The sequence below is a fragment of the Gouania willdenowi genome, chromosome 21 (genome assembly GCF_900634775.1).
Source record: "Gouania willdenowi chromosome 21, fGouWil2.1, whole genome shotgun sequence".
Classification (NCBI taxonomy): Eukaryota; Metazoa; Chordata; class Actinopteri; order Blenniiformes; family Gobiesocidae; genus Gouania; species Gouania willdenowi.
The window spans coordinates 9,666,476-9,689,452 of NC_041064.1; the positions used below are offsets into that span (position 1 = coordinate 9,666,476).

At 37.8% G+C, this 22,977-nt stretch overlaps 2 protein-coding genes across 2 annotated transcripts; both read right to left on the reverse strand.

Moving 5' to 3' along the window:
* Positions 1-132: 132 nt before the first annotated feature.
* Positions 133-9,776, reverse strand: akap17a (A kinase (PRKA) anchor protein 17A). Its single transcript, XM_028435726.1, has 7 exons — positions 9,631-9,776; positions 5,593-5,940; positions 3,455-3,673; positions 3,156-3,368; positions 2,928-3,076; positions 2,594-2,834; positions 133-1,851 (listed from the first exon to the last, which is right to left on the reverse strand). The coding sequence occupies exons 2-7, from the start codon at positions 5,929-5,931 to the stop codon at positions 1,033-1,035; spliced, it is 1,980 nt and encodes a 659-aa protein (XP_028291527.1). The 5' UTR covers positions 5,932-5,940; positions 9,631-9,776; the 3' UTR covers positions 133-1,032.
* Positions 9,777-14,163: 4,387 nt separating this feature from the next.
* sowahca (sosondowah ankyrin repeat domain family Ca) lies at positions 14,164-22,354 on the reverse strand. The gene is made up of 4 exons (XM_028435733.1): positions 21,853-22,354; positions 18,783-19,186; positions 17,522-17,911; positions 14,164-15,860 (listed from the first exon to the last, which is right to left on the reverse strand). The coding sequence occupies exons 1-4, from the start codon at positions 21,965-21,967 to the stop codon at positions 15,399-15,401; spliced, it is 1,371 nt and encodes a 456-aa protein (XP_028291534.1). The 5' UTR covers positions 21,968-22,354; the 3' UTR covers positions 14,164-15,398.
* Between the last annotated feature and the right edge of the window lie 623 nt (positions 22,355-22,977).

A 22,977-nucleotide genomic window follows, 5' to 3' on the forward strand; every position in this document is an offset into this window, starting at 1 on the left:
CATAAATAAGCTTTGCAGTTTTCTCTCCTACCAAAAATAAATAAAAATAAAACCCACGTATTTAAACCAGTCTTCAGTTTTATTTTGTAACCAACTTGCAGCAGCTCATAAGATGTTCCAGTGGATCTCGAGCATAAAGGGAATAAATGGACAAGACAAGATTAAGTACGACAGTTAACAAGAGAAATGACTGCAACACAAACACAGGCTGAAGAAATGTGACCATCACTGAATACAGCACACATCTTTACTACTACAATACAGTGGGTTTTTTCAACAGACATTTCAATTAAAAGTCATGAAAACAACTTGCACTTCTTTCAAAAAAATAAAATACATGTTTCAATTTGTTTTTTAAACTCCTAATCATCAGCCTCCATTACTAAGTTCAGCCTGACTTCCGTGTGTGTTTCAGCAGCTAAAACTAAATTAAAAATTTGGTGGAATTTTACAGTTTGTTTGGTTGTCAGAGCTACATTTTCTTGATAAATGTCGTGCAGATGTTAGTTTACATCCACAATCTTGTCTTTTTCAAACAAAGCAGCACTAAAGGTTCTGATCAATCAATTACAGGCACGAGAAAAATAACACTATTGTGAAGGTTCAAGTTTTACAGCAGAGCCTGCATTGTTGATATGTCTCAGAAACTGTACACTTTTAAAGCAAGGATATTTTTCTACAGTATAAACTTCACTAAAATCCACTACCTATTCATGGTGAATGATGTGGTTGTTGATCCAACTATTTTATGTCACAATAGTATTAATCTAAAATAATAAATATTCTAATTCTCGATTGTAAACTAAATGTCTGACCTTTTTAAACTGAAGCTTTAATTTATCAACGTAAATGAGGAATAAATCAACTTAAACAGATTTAGCTTGTAATTATTCGATTTGCTTAGTTTAAATCAATTTTTTTGCATTCAAAAATTCTATTGTCTTATAATACTGAGCACATTTATTGTTATTTTTTTTAATGTTCTTTAGCTGGTGATATGCGTTGATTGACAGAAGCTTCCCATTGATGACGTTAGCGACGTCTGGAGTAGCTCCTCTCCCTGTTGCTGCTGCGTCTTCTGTATTTCTGACTGTGACTCCTCCTTCCTCGACTCCTGCTGCTTCCTCTGGAGCTGCTCCTGCTGTATCCATGACGACTACGCCTGTAACTCCTCCCACTGCTGCTGCGACTCCGTTCTCTGCTGGAGCTGGTGCTCCTGCTGTGTCGGCCTCGCGGTCGCCTCCTGTGACTCGAGCTTCTTCTTCTTCTTCTTCTACTGTAGCTATCGGAGCGGCGCCGCCTCCTCCTCTCCTGGCTGCTTGAGCTCCGCCTTCGATGGGAGCTTTCCCGTGCTCGCTCTCTACTGTGCCTACTTCTAAGTCGCTCTTTCCTATTCTCTTCCTGAAGGTTTTTGGTTTCCTTTCTACTTTTCCGTCCCACCTTTTTCCCCCCTGAACCTTGGGATGGAACGCTGGATCTGGACGGCTTCTTCTCTTTGCTGCCAGCCGCCTTCACCCCGTTCACACAACCTTCAACGTGCACGGATGCGTTTCCAGGGATGGGGCGCGCCTCACTGGGCACAGCACTAGCGTTTGTAGATTCTGAAGTGTTTCCAGTGTTTTTCTTCAACAGGTTGCCCAGCAGTCTCTCCCTCAGCTCTCTCTCTTTGCGTTGGAGCTCCATCGCCCTCTCTTTCTCAGACTCCACCCTCCGCAGCTCCTCTTCTTGTTTGCGTCGACACGCCTCCAGCTGCTGGAGACGAGCTCGTTCTTCTTTCTGTCGCGCCTGCTCCTGTTTCTCACGCTCCTCACGTTCAGCCTGCTCTTTTTCCTGCTGCTGCTGCTTCATTGCCTTAACAAAACAACACATACTTTAATACTTTAAACAAGAAAGAGCTTGAAATAATTTACAAGCTTTAAATGAATTTGTAATGGTTAGACAGTGCATTAAAATCTTAACGTTCAATTCTTGAGAGCACAAAACTCAGGAGCTGTGGCAACAAATGACAACAAAACATATTGAGGAAGGAACTTGTTGGTAAAACTAGAAACACTGGGAAATACTAGCAAAGGGTTCAAGGAAAAAGTTAAAAAAAAAAACTCTTTAATAGTTTAATATTTAAAATATGACAAAGTGAAAGAGCGCACTGGTTACAAGTTAGCATTCAATATGTTGTATGGTTATCAATACACGTCATCTTCATCGTTAGTTGCAACCAAATACAAGCTGCAGAGTTGTATAATGGTCGTATATAGTGCCAGATACTTTTGATAGATATGAATATTATTGATAATGTCAACAGTTTATCTTAAAAACCAAAATTATTGCAAAGTTGTTATAAATTAAAGAAGACGATGTGTTAATAAAAGAAAAACAAGAACTGGATATTTACTTTGAAATACAAAAATCAAAGACCTTTGGTATGAAATGTTCTTCCTATAGCTTGTTTCCTAATGTCAGTGCCTATTAATAACTGAGCTGATGTGTGTGTGTGTGTGTGTGTGTGTGTGTGTGTGTGTGTGTGTGTGTGTGTGTGTGTGTGTGTGTGTGTGTGTGTGTGTGTGTGTGTGTGTGTGTGTGTGTGTGTTGGTACCTTGGCTCTGGCCAGTAGCTCAGCGATGAGTCGTATAGATTCCAGGTTGCGCTGAGCTAGCAGAAGCCTCCTCTCCTCCATGGCGATCTTCATCTGCAGCTTCTTCTGCTCTTCCTCCTGTTGCTTCCTCACCTTCTTCAGATTCTTCTTCTCCTCCCTCTCTCGGATTTTCTGCTCACGTCTCCGCAACTTTTCCTCCTTCTTCCTCTCCTTCTCCTCCTCCTCTTGCACTTTTTGTTTTCTGAAAGAAAAAAAAAACCAAACAAACATTATCACAGCTCCATATGCTGACTCAGCACTTCAATATTTACAGTCCTTTTCAGCTGCGCTGTACCTCTCCTCCTCCTTGCGCCGCTCCTCCTCTTCTTTCTCTCTCCGTTTCTGCTCCTCCCTTTGTCTCTCCAGCTCCTGCAGCTTCAGCCTCTCCTGGTTCCTCCTCTTCAGAGCAGAGTCACTCAGGTGTTTGCTGGTGTCAAAGGTCACCTGTCGGGAACAAATGCACAAGTCTATCACACTTTCTTCCACATAAAGGATATTGAAATGCTGCTGACGTCTGCGGTACCTTGATGTTACAGGCCACAGCTTTCCCATCTTCCCCTTTCAGCATCAGCTTCATCCCGCGTAGCGTGTCCATGGCCTTGGTGAAACCACCGTACTCTTGATACTGAACGTAAGCTTCAAAATTGAGATGACCCCCGAAACTAAACGTGCTGAAGTTTTTGTCCGACATCTCCTCTCTGTACGGGTCCAGCATTGGGATGTCGACATTTCGAACCTAAAAGCAATTCCAGGTGTTATTTCCCACAAATCTGCTGAACAACATGTTCTTTAAGTATGAAATCTGTCAGAGATCAGACGCACCTTTCCAAATGTCTCAAACACAGCCTTAAGGACTTCCTCTGAAGGCCTGTCGGGGTAGTGACTTTCCTTCTGGCTGAACCAACGACAGGGAAGCCCTTCCAGGTGAATGGTGTCGGGCCTCTCTCCTGGTAAAGTCTCATTCATGTCCTTTGCGTCACGAAAAAAAGAGTCCCAGTCGTGGCGAGTAGGAAAGTCTACCTTGTTTTCAACAGCACGCACCTGAGAAACAAAGGAAGGCCAATACAATCAATTCACCACGTCACAAAGTTCTATCCTGTGTAGAAAAAAATCCTGACATCAGAGCTAGGGATGTAAGGATATATCCTAAATCTGCTAAAAATGCATGCAAATAACAGGGGCTTAAAATTGATACAACAACAGGGGGTGCTGTGACTTCTTTAGTGCCGCTTGTTTAGAGGTTATGGTCTTGGTTCAGCTGAACAAATAGCAGCGGAGGGAAAAGAGCTTTAATCGGACCAAAAAAAGAAGACACGGCCCGAGCCTGACAGAACACGACCCGAATGAAGCCAATGTCTCTTCAAGCCCGAACCCATTTCTAGTCTATATTCACATCCGTGCGTGCACATGTCGAGGTGACTAATGATCGAAATTAAGCCCAAACTTTTGACATTTTTATTCTATGTTTTTAAAAAACAACTTTGTTCAACTTTGTATGGTGATAAATGAAGAAATTGTGCAGTTTATTTTTCGTTCATGAGTTCAAACAGTTATGTTTGTAAGAAGATTATAAAAAAATATATTAGTTTAAAAAAATTCATGACAATTTAAATGAAAGAATGAGAATCTGTGTTTTCTCCTAAATATGATCTATTTATTCAAATTGAAAAGTTCATCATTACATCCCAATCTTTGATTCTTTTTTAAAATCGGGATTCAAATCAAATTGTTGGTGTATATCGATTCCTTACACCCCTATTATTTTGTGTAATGATCATTTTATATATAAAAGGTGGCGACTAGGCTTTACACTGATCTGATCAACTATATCGGATCGGCCGATATTTTGCATTTTATGTAATTAATGCGATCGGCTGTAATGTCTTAATCTGATCAAAGACATCATTGTTGGAATGAAACGTTCTGTAGAATGCTCCCATAGCATTGTTTTATCATCTCATTTACACCAAAGAGTGGTTTTTACTTTACGTGACACAGCTTTAGTTCATTCACGTTTGTGCACAAAGGTGAAAATCTATGCGCGAACGGCAAAAATGTCTCTCGGTTGGAGCGGAGCAGCTGTGTGCATGTACAACAAGCACGTGTGTGTGAGCTCCACCTCCACCGTGCACATGTGAATACGGACTATAAGCAACAGCAGGTTTTTGCGATGCGACAGTCAGTATAAATTGCGTTTGCTCCACTAATGCTAATTCTGATGGAGGCTTCATGCAGCTCCAGTGTGGTCTGCCTCCACAGCTTCATCTCCAACTCTCTGTAGTTAAAGCTATCCACAGCTTTGGGGTTAACTCCCTCACTTCACAGCAGTCATTGAATATGGCATGAAACTCCGGTTTAATTCACCAGCTGCAACGTTTACTTTGCCAATCATTCGGAGACGGCACACAGCTTACAATCGATCTGCTTCGGTCTCACACGCTTCCTCACTACGCACATGGTCGAGCGAGCTGCGCATTCATTAGCAGTTAAAGGGCCATGCACCCACACACACCAACAACAAATGTTATGGAAATTCTCCAACTCTTCTACTCCCTCGCAGTCACAAGGCTGTGTTTAGGTCCCAAAACATGGAACCGTTTGATTTTCCGTGAGTCTTTATCAGGTAGTACCAAAGAAATTTGATCGGTACCTAAAAAAAATCCTGAATTCATATGATCAGATCAATGATCGTTTTTTAAACTCACTGATCGGTGATCAGCCCAAAAATCCTGATCATGTAAAGCCAAGTGGCTACTGCATTCATTTATTACCTTTGCCAAGAAGATCATATTTTCACCAGCATTTGTTTATCTGTTGGCAGTATTACATCAAAAGTACTTAAAATGTGAACTAAAGATTGGTCTTAAACCTTAGCAGATATCATTACATTTTTAATGCTCTTGTTAGTAAAATCAGAAACATGAAAACAACAGTTTAATGTGTTATATTGTGACACTCACCTTCAGCACGTCAGTAAATCCACTGAGTTTGATGCTCTTCACATCCAGCCGGTTCAACAAGCTCTTCACCACCGTCTTGTTTTCTACCTCGCCCTCAAAACGGATGAAGTCCATGGTGCTCTTTGAGATACGCAGGGAGGAAAACTGCTCCGGGGCAACCATGGCCTTCACCCTCTCCATCACCTCCCAGTTAGAGATGCTCTTACCGGGGAGCTTGAGTTGGGGCAAAGCCACGCTGACGGTCATTTTGACAATAGGCTTCAGATAGATGTTGTACTGTGTGGAGAGGCACAGCGCCTCTGTAGTGTCATGGATGATGGTCGTCATCGCGGCCATCATGTGGGGAAGCTGCAGGAACATCAGAAAAACAAACAAAAACAGAACTGTTACATTTAGTCATCGTCATCATATTTCACAGTGAACAACAGTGGCATGTTTTAATGCTCCATCGTTACTCAAAACAAACATTGCTGCTTCTAAATATAAAAGTTTCCTGCCTAACTTTATCCAAACACAAAAAAAACAAGCACATTTAAAAAAAAAACATTTGTTTTGTATGTGTTTGTCTCAGACAAAGCTTTATTTGTGCCCATCACTTACCTTTTATCGCACTTAACATTCGAGTTTGCATTTCCTAAATACAACAAGATAATGAAAAGTGACCCAGAGGTTTGTTGTTGTTGTGTCTTTGTATTTGGAATAGAAAAAAAAACTTCACCAAAGGCCACAAGGAGCATGTTTGCTGTTGTGTTTCCCAATATGATAGATGTGTGGATAGAAAGATGTCTGCTTATTAATGGAGTATGTATCTAAACATATTTACCATCTCACAATCAGCATACTTAAAATCTGACATCGCCACACTTATATAATATTTTTACTAATGACACAAATGTATTTATTTTTTTGTTTTGTGTTGTTCAGCATTTACAACAATGGAGCCTTTAAAACCAGAAAAAGAGCAATAAAGGTTCGACATATTGGATCATTTTGGTAGCTGCACTATTTGTGATGATATGGTTCAATGGTTTAAGTAGAAGAATTATTTGTTATACCAGTGTTTATTAACTGCTATGAAAACAGATTGTAATGAATAATGAGAAAACAATAGATTTAAAATGTAAAAGCAAAAAGTCACTGTAATAATATTTAGTGTGAAGACCTGCACCTCAAAATTAAACTGAAATGACCACAAATGTGTGAGAAATGAAAATGTTTTAAGTACAGTATTCTAAAGGGGCAATATTGTGATAAAAATCACTTTATAATTGTTTTGCTACAGTGATAAACATCCCTTTAGCCTCATTCAGAGGGCCTAAGTTGAAAAAGTTCTGTTTCCACCCTCTTGATATTCCACATTTTGTAAAAAGTCAGCTCCAAACGGGCGAGTTAGATTTTTCTCGCTAGTTGACGTCAACTAGCGGAAATTCCTCCTCCTGACAATCCTGGCTCCTCCTACTCTATATAAGAATGTGACCTCCTCCCTCTCAAACTACCTCACAGCTAAAATAAACACTGTGGTTTAATATAGAAAATACATTATAATTTATTGTCATATATGTAAAGCTACATACATGAAATGTAGGGCGCTATAAATTCTTTTATTTTTTTCCAAATTCCGTTTTTTCCACTTCAATTTTTTAAAGAAATTATTAGTTTTTAACTCCTGTGAGGAAACAAAATAAATACTATTAAATAAATAAAAAAACTCATAATTAATCAAAAATGTTTGTCATGAATAAAGTCAGATACAATTAAAAGGTAGATATAAGTTGTAGTGACATGGATTATTCCAACTGCTCCTAATTAATTTAATTTTCATATAAAGATGTATGAAAACTGCATTAATGTTACTTACCTGATTTCCTCTCAGGGATCAATGGTTTACTGAATCTGAGCAGGTTTAATGATTAAGTTTTGATCAACTTAATTTAAATTAACCTAATTTAAATGATCCTCTCTTCTGTAGCTCTGATGAGACATTAAAATGTAACATTCTAATAACGTTGCTCCAAATGACTTTTATTTTGTAAACTGGAAGTTCCCACTGAAACGTTTGTACTTGAGGTAGCTTGCTGACTGTGAATGCGTACCTACGAGCACAGAAAGAAAGTTGGAATAAAAAAAAAAAATTACAACACAAACAAAATTATTCTTAGTTAGCCAGGCACAGCAGTTCAAACACTGAGCAGGTGAAGATGATTAAAGCTGATCACGTTCTCATGGAAAACGGCGGAGCTTCACAGGCACAGCAAAGTTAAACGGGCACGGGAGGCTCTGTATTTAGGAGTTAGTGATGAGTTGTGTTGTTTTAGAGGGTGTTTGTGGTGGTTTAAGATGAGTTTAATGCAGCCAAGACAGGAAGAGGGAGGGCGGTTCACCTAATAAGCGATCCCCGGAAACATTTGCCCATTAAAAAACGTTCTTTGCTCCACGGTGACGGAGTTTCATGCCGATTTTGTCCATTTCCGCGTTTAACCGTTTTCATTGGTAGATTCCGTCCGCTATTCCGTTAACACAGATTTTATAGGGCCCGAGAAATGTGTTCTCTACATCTAACCCCTCCCTGAGGAGCAGTGGGCAGCCATGGTGTAGCGCCCAGAGAGCAGTTACAATCAGTTCCAGTTTTCGTGTCCGTTATACCGCCTCCTTACGCCTTTGAGATGATATGACGTGTTTGTGACCCAATGCGACGCAGCGGTTGGACAAAACAGTGAACTGTCACCTTGAATGGACTATTCCTGTAATAAGTAGTGGAGAGGAGGAGAAGAAAGCGACGTAGCAGCTCCGGTGAGTGTTTGAACCAGCTGACTCAGCTGATCTCCGCTGCGGCAGACGCACACAGACCCTGAAACCGTGTTTGGCTGACCTAAAATCACAATAGCCGCTTAAATAGCCATGTGAGCCAAGTTTTTTGGCTGAAAACAATAACAAGAGTGTGTGGATAGCAAAAGAAAATTGCTAGTCATCAGCTGTTGTGTGGAGTCAGTGTCTACAGACACACCCACACATGAATATGCATAAGTAGGCCCTAAAACAGCCCGTTTTTAGAACTGCGCAGAAAGTAACATTTCAGAGGGCTAAAACTATGGAAAACAGGCGAGTGTGGGAAAATAAACATCAAAAACAAATTTTGTTGGGGTTCTTAAAACAAATGGAGATGTATTTGACAAATAATTGTTTTCATTTAACATATTTAACACGGCAAATTCCACCTTTGAAAATACATATCCGACAAAATTAAACATGTTAGAGTTAGGGATAGGGCTAAAATAAAAGGGTTAGCGGGGTAGCTAAAAATAAATATGAGCAAAAATACAAATGACGGAACTTTAAGTCACGTGGTGCACCTACCACGTAATCTAAACTGGCCAATGAGGGGCGCTGCGTATGCATAGAGTGGCAATCTATGGATACGTTCGAAGTATCCATAGCCAAATTAAAAATAGCACATAATAGTGGACCTTTAAATATAAGTAATAATACTGAACATTTCAGTGTACAAAAGGCCTTTAAAATCGAGCTCTTTGAGATGACCTTTGATGTAATTAGTACTAAATAAATAAAGTTGAATTAACAATTTTTGAAAACGTTAAAATTATGCTCTTGTACTGCCTGCTCCCTCGTTAAAAAAGTTTACAACTCTTTAAATGCTATTACTTATTATGGACTACAATTCTAAAAAAAAAAAAAAAAAACTGTCGCTAAACTGTGATTTAACACAATGTAAACACACGCTAACAAGGTAAGACTAACATTAGCTGGAAGTGGAGGCTACGCTAACATTAGCTCTGCTCAGAAACAATGGAGATGCACCAAGTGTTGAACATGTATATTACATGAATAAATACACATACATATATGTTGAAAAGGTGCAGACGGTTTCTATCAGGTAAACCATGATAACACCGGTGACATGTGTAGCTAGGTAGCAACATGTACTCAATGTACTCATGCTCGTTTCAAACAAACGTTGGCTCGATAAGACTCGACATTTAGCACACAGCAATTATTACCCAACATTAAGCACTTACTTACCCAGTATCTAACAGCTTTGTCTTAAACATTAATCCGCAGATTTGAGAGTTATGGTCCAATAAAGCAGGGAAGGACAAAAAAGCCGCAAAGAGAACTGACAACCCCAAATGCAACAACATGCTACTTCCGCAAAATGCCACTCGGGCCTTTAGAGCTAACACCTTTAGCACTACAGCGACACCACGTGGAACGGAGTGAGATTGTAATAATAATAATAATAATAATAATAATAATAATAATAATCAGAATCAGAATCAGAATCATCTTTATTGGCCAAGTGTATGTTGTACACACGAGGAATTTGACTCGGTCAACTGTGCTCTCTCCAATAGTGAAACATTCAATAATAAACAATCAACTAGAAGAGATGATAATAAGTATAAACATAAGTATAAATATAAACAGTAGTTAGACTAGAATGTGCAAATAACAAGATGTTAATAATAATAATAATAATAATAATAATAATAATAATAATAATAATAATAATAATAATAATAAAACACATCTGTGACATTATGTATTTTAATAATATGGTAATTTAATTTAGTCAATATAAAATCATTTTTATACCTAAATATTTTTATTGCATTCATGTATTGCAGTCTCCACTTTGGCCTATGGTAGGAATTTTTTCTTTCTTTCATTTTTATGTTTTTCAAATTAGAACAAATTCCTGAATCACTATTTGAATCAACGTAAAGTTTAGTTCCAGATATAATTGTAGTCCTTTCCAATTCAAAAACATAATGACACTCCCCAAAATTTACAGGGCCTTGTAATTTCTCTCTGCTTATAGTTTCACTGTTTCTGTATTTTCTATTAGTAAATTGTTTGCCAGAACCCTATTTTAATGTCCCAAATTATTTCTCAAATCACAAGAATCTTTTTGACACAAAAATTGTCCACAAATTCAAGGAATTATGAATTATGAAACCCTGAAGTCACTAATATCTGTGGCATGTTTTACACTTAATTCCAAGTGAATTACAGACATTTTTTTAATACAGGAAAACATTACCTAATGTTGAAATTGCTCTTTTACCACAAAAAATCTGTATTATTTCTGTTTTGGCCCCATTGAGATTAAACCAGGAAGTATGTGGCCCCCAAAGTAAAATGAGTTTGACACCCCTGCATTGGACAAAGTATGAGTGAGGCCAAAACTATAATGTAAAATAAATGTAGTGATTAAAGTGAAATTATCTAAATCCAATTACCATCCCCATACAAGTTAATTCTAAAAAAATATAGATAAACAAATGGTCGAATTAATAAATTAAGAAAAATCTCATAGAATAAATCAGCACAAACCTGATTTTTATCAGTAACATGATACATTTTAAATCTTTAGAAAACTCTGAAGAGTGGTCAGTTCAACTTTCTCTGTAGATTATCCTCCAAATAATGCCAACAATCAATTAATAACTGGAATTAAGGCACATTCTTAATCTTCAAATCAAATTGGCATGATTACTTAAACATGTATGCGTGTATAAATGTTAAAATCCCATGGGTTGATAGTGAAATCCAGAGTTGTGGTTCATGGGCATTGACTCGCCCTGAGTGGAGGCCCCAGGCAAGAAAGTTGGCACAGTTTCGCTGAAAAGATGGCAAAGGAATTTACATAATAGGCATGAGTCCCTCTACTGCGTATGTAGGTCAGTGGATGCAGTCAGACGACCTCTCTGCTCTGTTCCCATCAGCAGTCATCGAATGGAAAAGCTGCCAAAGGCAAAGGCCAGACTCTGGACAACGTTCCCTAAATGTTTGAGTTTAGATCAACATGTAATCCTTGCTCAGTGATTTAATCTGATGAACACAAAGTAGAGAGCAATCCATGACATTGTGCAGGAGAAAAAAAAGCTCAGAGACACAAGAGGATTGCAGCTGAGTGGATAGACTGGTGCAACGTATTATACATATATCACATCTCTCCCACACGTGCTGTCTTTATTGTCCCTTTAATGTCATTTCATACATAAGGTCCTTTGTCATAAGGATCGACCGTTATGGTTGTTTTAGGGCCGATGCCGATACCGATTTTTTTTCCATCAGCCTTAGCCGATGACCGACACGGACTGCTGATTATTGTGGGCTGGTATTTGGAGCCGATACTACTTTTTCTCCCTCAATTTACATCATAAAAATTACACAATGATGATAGCAAATGGTACGAGTCTCAATTTAAAAAAAAAAAAAAAAAAACATTTATTGAAATTAACAAAGGTGAGACAGAACAACAAGTAAAATATATTTAACAAATAACTAATACGAATCGACGAATGTGGCAGCCCGCATCGGCCAATGCCGATACACGTAAAAACCGCAAACAACGGCAGGTAATATCGGCCAGTCAATCTATCGGTCTATCACTACTTTGTAACTGTGATGTTTATCAGTAATTAAAGATAATGCTTGCAAAATATTTGCAATATTACCTGAAACGCTGTGACAAGTGAACCTGCAAAATAAAGTTTTACTGTTGAGTTCATGCATTCAAACAGAAGTAGGGTTGTATTGATTGCCCCCCAAGCTTTGACAAACTGCTGTTAACTAGTTTTTGAGTGACCTTTTAAGGAGGTAAGGGATTATTTTCAGTGGCATTTTTCTCTGTTTGCAGGGTTACCTAACAGATTTCTTCAAAAGTTTAGGAAAAAATAGACCTTACGCCATTGGAAGATTCCATTCAATTTTGGAGGGGATCCAGATGAATCGACTGATTCTGGATCATCATTGGTGAAATTTCAAAAATTCATCTTGGTTTGTAATTGACTGATTCTTATGAAATTTGACTCATTTATGTTGGGTTTGTTCCTCAATTACCCTAACAAGTTTCATCGGATTTTTGATCGGATTGCGCATTTCGTTGCGATTTTTCAAAACATGGGGGTGTGTTTATACATTTGGACCTAATGTATTGTTATTAATAGTGATACAAATTCCTTCTAACCCTTTAAAGTGTCATGGTGTCATGATCAGCATCATTGATCCAGATAACCGCCAATATCTGGTAACGAGGATATTTGACTCTTGGTGGAGGTTTGAGCTCTTGTTTATGACTTTATGCTCAACACCAACAAATGTTCATATTTCCATATGATGAATAATACCAGTCTCTTTTTTTTTTCCATAGAAACCAAAGACCACTGATCTGTTTCAGCTTTAGTTGTTTCTTATTGTGTTGTTTTACACATTATAGTCAGAGGTAAAAGCCTGATTGTCAAATCTTGTTAATTCCATTGGTCACAGTTGAAAATGCAATTAAAACAGAATCATGCAAAGAGGATATTTGATGCTTAGTGGAGGTTTTTGCTCTCTGAGTGTTCTTATCTACACTTGTAATGTATGTTGTAACAGCAGGTGTTAAAGGTTATTTTGTGGGACTATAAGCAGACTTTCCCCATGTTTAACTCCCCACTTCTATCAATAAGACACAATTTATTCCGCAGTATTATTCCAAATAGTTAAAACCTTAACACTCCTACTTTGGGGGAGTACATTTCTTAAACCTATGACAATTATTATAATTACAAAGTGGGTGTGAATTATTGTGATGTGAACGGGCATAGTCTTTTTTATTTTTAATGTTTTTGCTTTATTTACTTTTAGACAAAAAACCTTGGCACATGTATTTACACTTTGACCTTGTCTAAATACTGACTAGTCATGTAGGGGAACTGTAGAAAAGAATAGTGGTCTGCTCCATAAATAAATACATTAATACACGAATGAATGAATAGACAAATAAAGAACAATAAATAAATGAATGAATAAATAAACAAAGTAGTAAATATATCAAATGATATAAATATACATAACATAAATAAACAAGCATAAATAAATAAATTAAAAAAAATAAAAAAATGAATGAATGAATGAATAAATAAGAAAATAAATAGACAAAGAAATAAAAAATAAATGAATGAATAAATGAGAAAATAAAAAGATAAATATAAATAAATAATAAAATAAATGAACGGTCATAGTCTTTTAAGGTTTTTTTCATTTGAGTTTTCCGCAAACATTCTTTAAGTTGTCGGGACACTGGAGAACACAATAATGACTAAAGACAACTCACTGTAAACTCACTGTACGCTCCTATTCTGCTCGTGGACAGGAAATTGATGCTCAAGTGTTGGGGCTAGAGTAAAGCTGGCACATGGGGTGGTGGGGGGGGGGGGAACGGTCGGTCATCACATTATCAATTATTCAGCATCACCAGACATGGACAATCCCATGGTGTCAGCAGGAAGAGCGGATGAAATGGCTTACTTTATTTTCGGGCTTCATTCATCCCAGGTTGAGTTTAACAGAAGATTTTATGACTGGGTTTTTATTTTTTAATGAGTTCTTTGTTTCTTTCTGACTCTGATGGCGACAGCTGGCACTTCGTCTTCATGCGTTTGTTGTTGGTCGTGACGGGAACACACGAGTGACTGACATTTGCAAATCATTACTGCTTTATTTCACATTCAATAGGACGTACAACAAATAGGAACAACAGTGGCTTAAAACAAGTTACTTCGCACCCATTGACAATGTGATGGTTTTTACAAAAAAATTAAGAAAAATAAAGAAAATCAGACGTTAGAATAAACAGTTCAAAGTCTTTAAATCTCCCGGTTTGATCCAGCAAGGGAAACTAATGTCAGTGTAGATGTATGTACAACATATACAGGAATTCTGCAACAACTTGTACTTATACAAAATGCTATCGGAGCATTTGTGACATTTAGGAATTGTTGGGAAACCGGTTAGGATTTACTGAGCTCCTCTGGTAAACATATGAGATCCAAACACTTTCCTAATGACATGGGATGGATTAACACAAGGTTAGACCAGTTCATGGAACAACACGTCTCCTCAATACAGATATGTTTGCATATTTACTGTAAACCTTGTGATGCACCATTGGATATTTGTAATATTGCCAAAAGGAACTGCTGGTCCATTGTTTTTAGAAGGAAATCAGATGAATTAAGACGCTGCCCTGTTTTTAAAGTTTCCACACACTGAAGAAGAGAATCTGAGGTATATCATAATGTACTGTTCTTCACCGATTCCCTGTTTTTTATTGAAAATATGAACCCAAGGGTGTAAAGACTCAAGAGTCTCTTGTGTTTTATATTCTACATACATTGAAGGATACAATAAAAGGTTTCACAGTTGGTCTTATCCTGTTAACATATCCTATAATAATAAACACCAACCCTCTTCAAAGTGACAAGTGCAAGCACAACTGTAGTGGCTGATTAATACACTTCTGTGATCATGCAACAGTTCCATTAGTCAAGTCTGCTACTTTAAAAAAAAAATAAAAGGCTCAGATTCCTTAAATGTAACAATAAAAACCATTAAATGTTGTTACAGCAACTTTTTAACTTTTAAAATATATTACTCTGGGGAAATAAAACCATCTCAGAACAATAGTGGGAAACAAAAGAACAGAAAGTGTTTGTCATCACAATATTTAAAAAAGAACAGTGATGAAAAATAAAGTGAAGGTTTTTGTTTTGTTTTTGCCTGTAAAGTAAAAACTACAACATCTGCTGTGGTGTTTGCTACCTGCTCTAAATGAGATCTGTAAATCTCAAACAAAAACCAACAGACGTCGTCATCATAGTGGCACCATGGGAAATAACGTAAGAACTGCAGTTAAAGCAAGAAATGGCTTTGTCTGTAATAAAATTAGAAAAAAGTACCAAAATTAAGCTACTTTGTTGTGGTGTTACGTCTCAGATTTATTTTTCTGTCCGGGATGAAACTCAACCAAACAGGTTGGAGAGCGGTCTGGTTCGAAGAGGACTACTGGTTACTTCCTCTCCTTTTCCTACCTCTCCAGAGTCCCTGAAGGAGGCGCTGTGGATGATCTGGGCTCGGTGGCGCCCCCTGTGGAGACGCGCGTTCAGCCGACTCAGGGACGACTTCCTCTGAATGCTTCCCTTCGACTTCCCTGATGAATCCTCTGCTTCCGTGGGTGAAGTGAGCAGCCTCAGAGGGTTCAGGTTACCCTGGAGCACTCTGGGAAATCTCCAGCCGCGCCCTCCTCCTCCGCCGCTGCTGCCGTTGGCGTTTTCACCGTCCGATTCAGTCCCTGGAGAGGTGAGCACGCCCTCCACCTGCAGGTCGGCGGCCAGAGTTAGCGACAGATACTGGAGGGCTCGCCTCCCGCTGTAGTCTCGAGCTTCTGGGTCGGCCTCCCAGTCTGACAGCAAGACCCGAACCACCTGCCCAACACAATCACATTGTGATCACGTACTTTAGACAAGAAATAATGCATCTATAACAAAGAATAAAGGGGAGAACTTTTTGGGGCCCATCCATAAAGTCATCAAAATGATGGTCCATTGTTCTATGAATCTGTTATAACCACATTTTTTTATTTATCTGAATAATATCCACTGTTATCCAGGAAATTAATTACTATTTTGGCCATAGTATACAGCCAAACACCCAACCAAAAATGGTGGGAAAGGTGGTGAAATTGGATTCTAAAAACGACAGAAATTGGTTGAAAGTTACAAATTAGAGTTGCCAATAGTGGCATAAAAGTGGCAGAAATGGTTGGGTTGAGAGTAATGTAATGTAATGTGAAGTTTAAACTGGCAAATAATGGGCATGACAAGTCGTGAATGTGGTTAAATTGCATAAATAAGCATTAAATATGTTGAAAAGAGGTTAAAAGTTATACAATTGGGTCAACATATGCAACATTAGGTGGGAAAAGTGGTGAAAGGGTTTATAATTTATAAATGTCGAAATAGTCCTGAAAGTGGAAAAAAAATGTGCAGAAAAAGTTTTGAAATTTGATGGAGAAGTAGCAGAAATGTGAGTAATGTAGCAAAAATGCATTAAAAGCAAAAAAAATATGGCAAGAAAAAGTGATGAAAATAGGTATAAGTATGGAAAGTTTGGTGTAGTTACAGAAAAAGGTAAAAATAAGCAAAAATTGGCTCAAATTGTAAAAATTAAATAAAATATAATAAAAATCCTAGTCTCTTGAAGGCGTCTGGCGACCCCCTCCCAGTGTCTTGCGACCCCAAATGGGGTCCTGATCCTAAAGTTGAGAACTGCTGATCTAATGTATAGAAGAAGAATGAGCAATTGAACCAAAGAATATTTTACAAACTGGAAAACAAACTTATTAAACGGTTTGAAATCTCCTCATAAAAGCACAAAAATCCTTCTCGAGGGAACTAGAATTTTCCTGCATTTCATTTTCTAAAGGTTGCCAGTTATGACAGAAAACAAAAAAATGGATAAAAAAATGATAATAATAATTTACAGTGAACATTCCTAGCTGGTGAGGCTGTTAAACCAATCAGGATCATCTTCCATTACATGGTTTTAGTAATCCTTCAATCTGACGATAAGATATATTCCAATACTAAACAATATGATATAAATTGTGAATTTCCCCTTTACAAGTACAAAATGGTAAAAAATATATATATATATATATTTCATTTCTTTTAAACTTGCGAGAACGGGTAAATGGTAACTAATTGTATTCAAATACCAATATCACAAACAAGTGGTATGTTTATCAAACTGTGAGATATTTTATTAAGGTCTAATGTGGTTCACTGACACCTTGTGACCGGGCATTTACGTGCTATGCATATGTTTGCGCTGTTAAATGTTTTTGTTCATGAAAAAACATGATTAAAAAAAATAAATTTAAAATTTTTTTTGGATCGAAACAATAATCGCTCGGTGAAATATCGCAATATATCAGCAAATTAATTTTGTCTAACGCCCTTTGTTGAAAAACCCTGATGTAGCCGTCTATCGCCCAGTGGCCATGTGTAGAGGAATGATTAAATTAATGCGTTTTAATAAAATAGCAGATTCTACTTGAAGCAGACAGATGGTAAATGACTCCCACCTGTGTGTGTCCATGCATGGCGGCCAGGTGCAGCGGTGTGTATCCAGCACTGGATCTCACGTTTACATTCACTGCTATCGAGTTCTCTTTGGCGAAGTCCAGCAGCTGTGAGAGCAGCTGGGTCTTGCCCTGCTTGGCGGCCCAGTGGAGGCAGGTGAAGCCCGTCACAAAGTCCTTCTTGGTCACGAGGCTCGGCTCCACGGCTAACAGAGGCTGAAGGCTCTCCCACAGACCGTCTGAGGCACACAGCATCCACTCGTGCTCCAGTGGGTCCAGGGTGACTGACGCACATTCCTCGTCTGTGGCTGAGGACAGAAGTGATGCCGAGTCACCGTCGCTCTTCACAGAATCCCGGACACGTGAGCCACGGTTTATGAGGGAACGCCGAACCTGCAACAGACAACATATGAAGAGTAAACCTAGGCTTAAACACTTTAGTTCACAAAATTGTTTATTACAGAAGAGCAGTACAAATACACACATAAATGACGACCAAAATATGCAAAATAACAACAAAAAAGGGCAAATTTACATCAAAAACACACAACACTAACGAATCCAACTAAAAAACACAATAACAACAGAAAAATACACAAAATGACAACAAACATACAAAAAATTACTCATTGCACACTAAACAATGACAAAAATACACTAAAGGACCACATAAATGAAAAATATGACTCAAAAACATGCAAAACAACAACAAAAAAACAAATGACAAAATGACAACCAACTTACGCAAAATAAAAAAACAGACAAAATTACACCAAAAACACACAAGATATACACAAAAACACAAAATTAACAGAAAAATATACAAAACGACAGGAAAAATACAAAATAATTACTCCAAAAACACCCAAAATGGCAACACAAATGAAAAATATGCCTCCAAAAACATGCGAAACAACAACAAGAACAAGGAAAAGGACGAAAAATTTACAAAATTACAAACATAGGCAAAATAAAAAATAAAAAATTATAAAATTGAACTAAAAACAGACAGGATGACTACACAAACTCAATAATAAAAGTAAAATATACAAAACAACACAATCCTGAAAATGAGAGAAAAATATACAAAATATACAAAATAACAAAACAAAATACAAAACAACAATAACAATATGTTCTTTCCTGTATTAATATAAATTCTGACATGAATTTTAGTTATGTGCCCCTGGGATTGGACAGTCCCATTTTTGTGGCCCCTATATATATATATATATATATATATGCTAGAGTTAAAGTGTCCTACCTGAGGAGAGCTGCTCATCATTAACTCAATGAAGGCCCTGCGACTCCCCTTGGGTGTGCTGAGGTCCCCCACTGGTTCCAGTCCTTCCAGTGCACTGTCCTCAGAGAGGCAGCTGCTCAGTAGAGCGCGCTGGGAGCCTTTGGATATCCTGCGAGCCGTTCTCACATTCTGGTTGTGTGACGCCGCAGCTTGAGCCTCATCAGAGTCTGGCGGTATCCCTATAACAGGAGCAGACTCACGCCTCCTCCTGTCCCTCAGCTTCACCTGAACCCCTCCCCCTCCTCCTCCTCCTCCTGGTGTGAGGTTTCCAGTGCTGCTCCGACTCTGTGGAGGGACCACAGGAAGCTTGTTCCTATTTGGCTGTTTGCCAGTGTCCATGCTGGCTAACTGTGAAGATAAACCACCTGGGAATAAAACATAAATTATAAATGTTATTGAATGGTTTATGTAGACGTTACACGAGTGTCCTGAAATGAAACGAGATAATTTTCATCAACTTTACTCTAATCCTTAATACGTGCAGGGAATAAATGACATCTACACTTGGTTAGAAACCCCAAAGCTGTAATGACTCTTTGCTTTTGTTGCTATTCACAGTGAAAAGTCACATTCCTCATGGTTAATGTTAAACATTACACCAGAAAATGATGTTTAAGGTAGGGGTGTCCCGATCCCATATCAATATTGGCTATCGGTCCGATATTAGCCTGAAAACAAATATCGGATTTTGCATTGAAATTGGAATTTTTTTTTTCCAATTCATTTTTTATTGATTTTATTCAATTGTAGAATACTGTCGATATTATGTTGAAGGTTGAAATGTATGTAACCAATTGGTTAATAATAAATGGGTGAGTTTTTCTCGTACCTACTGTTGCTGACTATTGTTCTCTGTTTGAGTGACATCACTCGATCAAGTATTTTCTAACATTCCACACTACAAAATGAGTAATTCTTTTTTTTTATTATTTATGTATGATTCATGCTGATATCGAATCAATATCGGTATTGGTCGTTATGCAAGGCTGCAATATCGGTATTGTATCGGAAATGAAAAAGTCGTATCGGGACATCCCTAGTTTAAGGTTCAAACATGGGAAATTTTAATTCCTAATCTATGTGTTTTCAATATCTTACTATTGTTAACAGAGCCATCGTCTCCCATATTGATATCATTTGACAGTTCTGACTTCGTCTGCCATAGTTCGATGGTGCGACACATTTTTATAAAACTGTTTGCTCTAATAACAGACAGGGAAACGTCCATGAACTACACTTTACACCAAACATGGACAGACTCCCAGTTCCAATTCCTAATCTAATCTAATCCTCACATTATTTAATTAGTGTTTTTTGTATGAAATTGGGGCATAACTTGCCCTTGACCAATCGTAAACCTAACTCTCATTTTAATGTACAGACAATTTTTTTTACTCACTTTTTTCTCTCAGGAAATACTTGTAAGAGTCATTTTAAAAACATACATTTACAAAAGATTTTTGTACAACACGAACAACGATAGAGAGGAGGAGGAATAAAAACAAGACAACACTGACTACAGATGAGAATACACAAAAAAGGACTGTTCAGAACAACTCAAGAATGTTTGACCAGAGAGACATGTAAACCCATGTAAATTTGCGATGGTAAAACAGGGGACGGGACCCAGATAAGCAAACTGCTTCTCTCGTCTCCTTTTTTCGGCATGTACAAAAAAAAAAAAAAAAAAAATGTGAAAAAAAAAAGGGAATGTAACCACGTCGGAAATAAACTGAATAAAAAAAAATAAAAAATTTGACCATTTGTTTCCTTCACTTGTTAACTAAAGAGCAGCGGCAGCAGTAGGCATGAGCAAATGTGGCCCTCGGTCAAATTGTGTTGCCCTTCAAAGTAAATACACAAAACGACTCCACACACATCTGCAAATATACACAAAATATTCAAAATGACAACTTGAATACACAAAATGGCTCCAAAAACACACAAAATGAAAGTGTAATACACACAATGACCTAAAATATACACAAAATTACCAGAAAAATATACAAAATGACAACACACAGACCAAAATATACCAAGGAATACACAACAAAATGACTCCAAAAACACACAAAATGACAAAAATACAAAAAAATTACTCTAAAAACACATGACTAAACATGTACACAAAAACTACCAGACAAATACACAAAATGACTCATAACACACACACAAATAATTCAAAACACATAAAATAAGAACAAAGATACACAAAATGATTCCAAAAACACACAAAACAACAACCAACACACATGTTTTTATTTGTTTAGTTTTTTTTCTCTGTATCAATGTTTATTATTCTAAATGCTGATATGAATGTTGATCAATGGATTTGATACAAACACACGTTTGTGGCTCTTGTTGAGATGAAATGTCCCATTTCTGAACTTGAGCATATGAAAATACAGTGAATGATATTCACACTTGAAGAGATTTTTTTTTGTTGCAAACATGTCTTATATTTAAAGATGATAGTCATGTTATAGTGATTACAGCAACAGAGTTGGACCAAATATTATCTTAATCTCAACAAGAAAAACTGTTTTGATAATCAATCGGGTGGAAAGTAAAAGAAGTTTTTGTGTTGTTTTATTTTTATTTTTTATTCTTAATGTGATCATTAAAAACCAGTTTCTATCAAAACACATTGTTTATGTGTCACAATGATGACGTAATGATGCAGGGATTAATCTCTGACTATACGTAATCTGTGTCATCAAGTTCACATCCTTCTTCAGGCCCTACCCACATCCCATAGATCCCATAGATCCCAGCAGCACCATACTGGGTTTTATCATAGAAAAGGGGGAAGTGGGGTTGGGTGCAAATTAAATTGAAGCCATTGGCACGAACCACCGTAACAATGATCAAATCCTGCAATTGATTCAAAACAATGATTAAATGCATTGATTTGTAGTCGGTGAGTGAAAGAGGAAACATATTAACGCAGAATCTCCATATAGGAATAAATCTGATTAAAACGTGTGGGGGGGAAAAACGCACGTTTCTCTGATTACTACGTCTTTCTCACCTGGGTTCCCAGATGCACCATCAGGGTTGCCGTTGACACCTTCGTTGTCCAGTGTCTCTCGGACGTTGCCGTTGCACTCCCCGGGATCGAGGCAATCAGCGTCCGCACGCATCATCGACACCGCCTCGCGCTCCCGGTCCAGACAAACAAACAAACGTCACTCCGCCCTGCTCCACCTGCACAAAGGCTTCTCCGTCCACCACGCCTTTCAGCAGCTCACAGTGCTCCACAGCTGTGATCGGAAGTGATCGATCAGCTCCATCTGTTGGACCCGCCCTCCTCTCTCCCGTAGGAACTCCAGCACGGCTCGGTCCGTGCACTGGGAGGAGGCCATGGTCACTCCAGGACTGGGAATGGGTGCATTCACGGTCACATCAGGCAGACAAGGACGCACAGTGTGAAACTATGGTTCTACATTTAGATCTATGACGGATAACAGCATCTTCATCTGTGGCCTCCTCCTCCTCCTCATCATCATCATCTTTTCTTTCGTGGTGATATTTGGTCAATAGGGGGCGCCAATGAGTTCACTGAGCAGCAGCAGCAGCAGGAACCAAGGATGCGTTCTAGTGCCAGACAGAAAGTCAGACTTTCTAAAACTCAAGCCCAGCATTGATTGGTTGCTGGTTGTTTGCGTAGGTTCTTATTGCAGGGCTTTTCAACCTTGGGGCCGTGACCCTTGGTGGGGTCGCCTGAAATGTTTAGTATTGATAGAACAAAAACTACTGATTAAAAAATAAAATAAATTATATATATATATAAACAACAGTGTTCTATTCCTTCACTTTTCTTAAATATAAACCCATTACAAATAAAATTCAGTATAAAAACATCTGTGCTGGCGCAGTTTGTCATTAATCCTGACGTTATTTTTTGTATTTGTAACACGACAATGTAAAATTTTTTTATAATAATTCTAAAAAAAATGTGTCTCTGGGGTCGCCAGAAATTTGTGATATCAAAATGGAAACCACTGTCTTATTGAAACATTAATAATAATAAAAATGTTTTATTCACAAATGTAGATATTTAAAAATGAAACCATGTTTTTTTCCACATTTGTATAAATGAGTTAAAAGTATTTCAAATACGATGTTTGATATTAGCTTTTTGCCGATATCCAAT

Bases quoted from the DNA above. Each gene is read 5' to 3' on its own strand.
- akap17a (XM_028435726.1), bottom strand. From the start codon at position 5,931: ATGATGGCCGCGATGACGACCATCATCCATGACACTACAGAGGCGCTG. The intron at 3,674-5,592 runs GTGAGTGTCACA...TTTGTTTCTCAG, and splicing joins GATTTACTGACGTGCTGAAG to GTGCGTGCTGTTGAAAACAA. The intron at 1,852-2,593 runs GTACCAACACAC...TGTTTTGTTAAG, and splicing joins AGCTACTGGCCAGAGCCAAG to GCAATGAAGCAGCAGCAGCA.
- sowahca (XM_028435733.1), bottom strand. From the start codon at position 21,967: ATGATGCGTGCGGACGCTGATTGCCTCGATCCCGGGGAGTGCAACGGC. The intron at 17,912-18,782 runs GTAGGACACTTT...TGTCTGTTGCAG, and splicing joins TGATGAGCAGCTCTCCTCAG to GTTCGGCGTTCCCTCATAAA. The intron at 15,861-17,521 runs GTGGGAGTCATT...TGTGTTGGGCAG, and splicing joins CCATGCATGGACACACACAG to GTGGTTCGGGTCTTGCTGTC.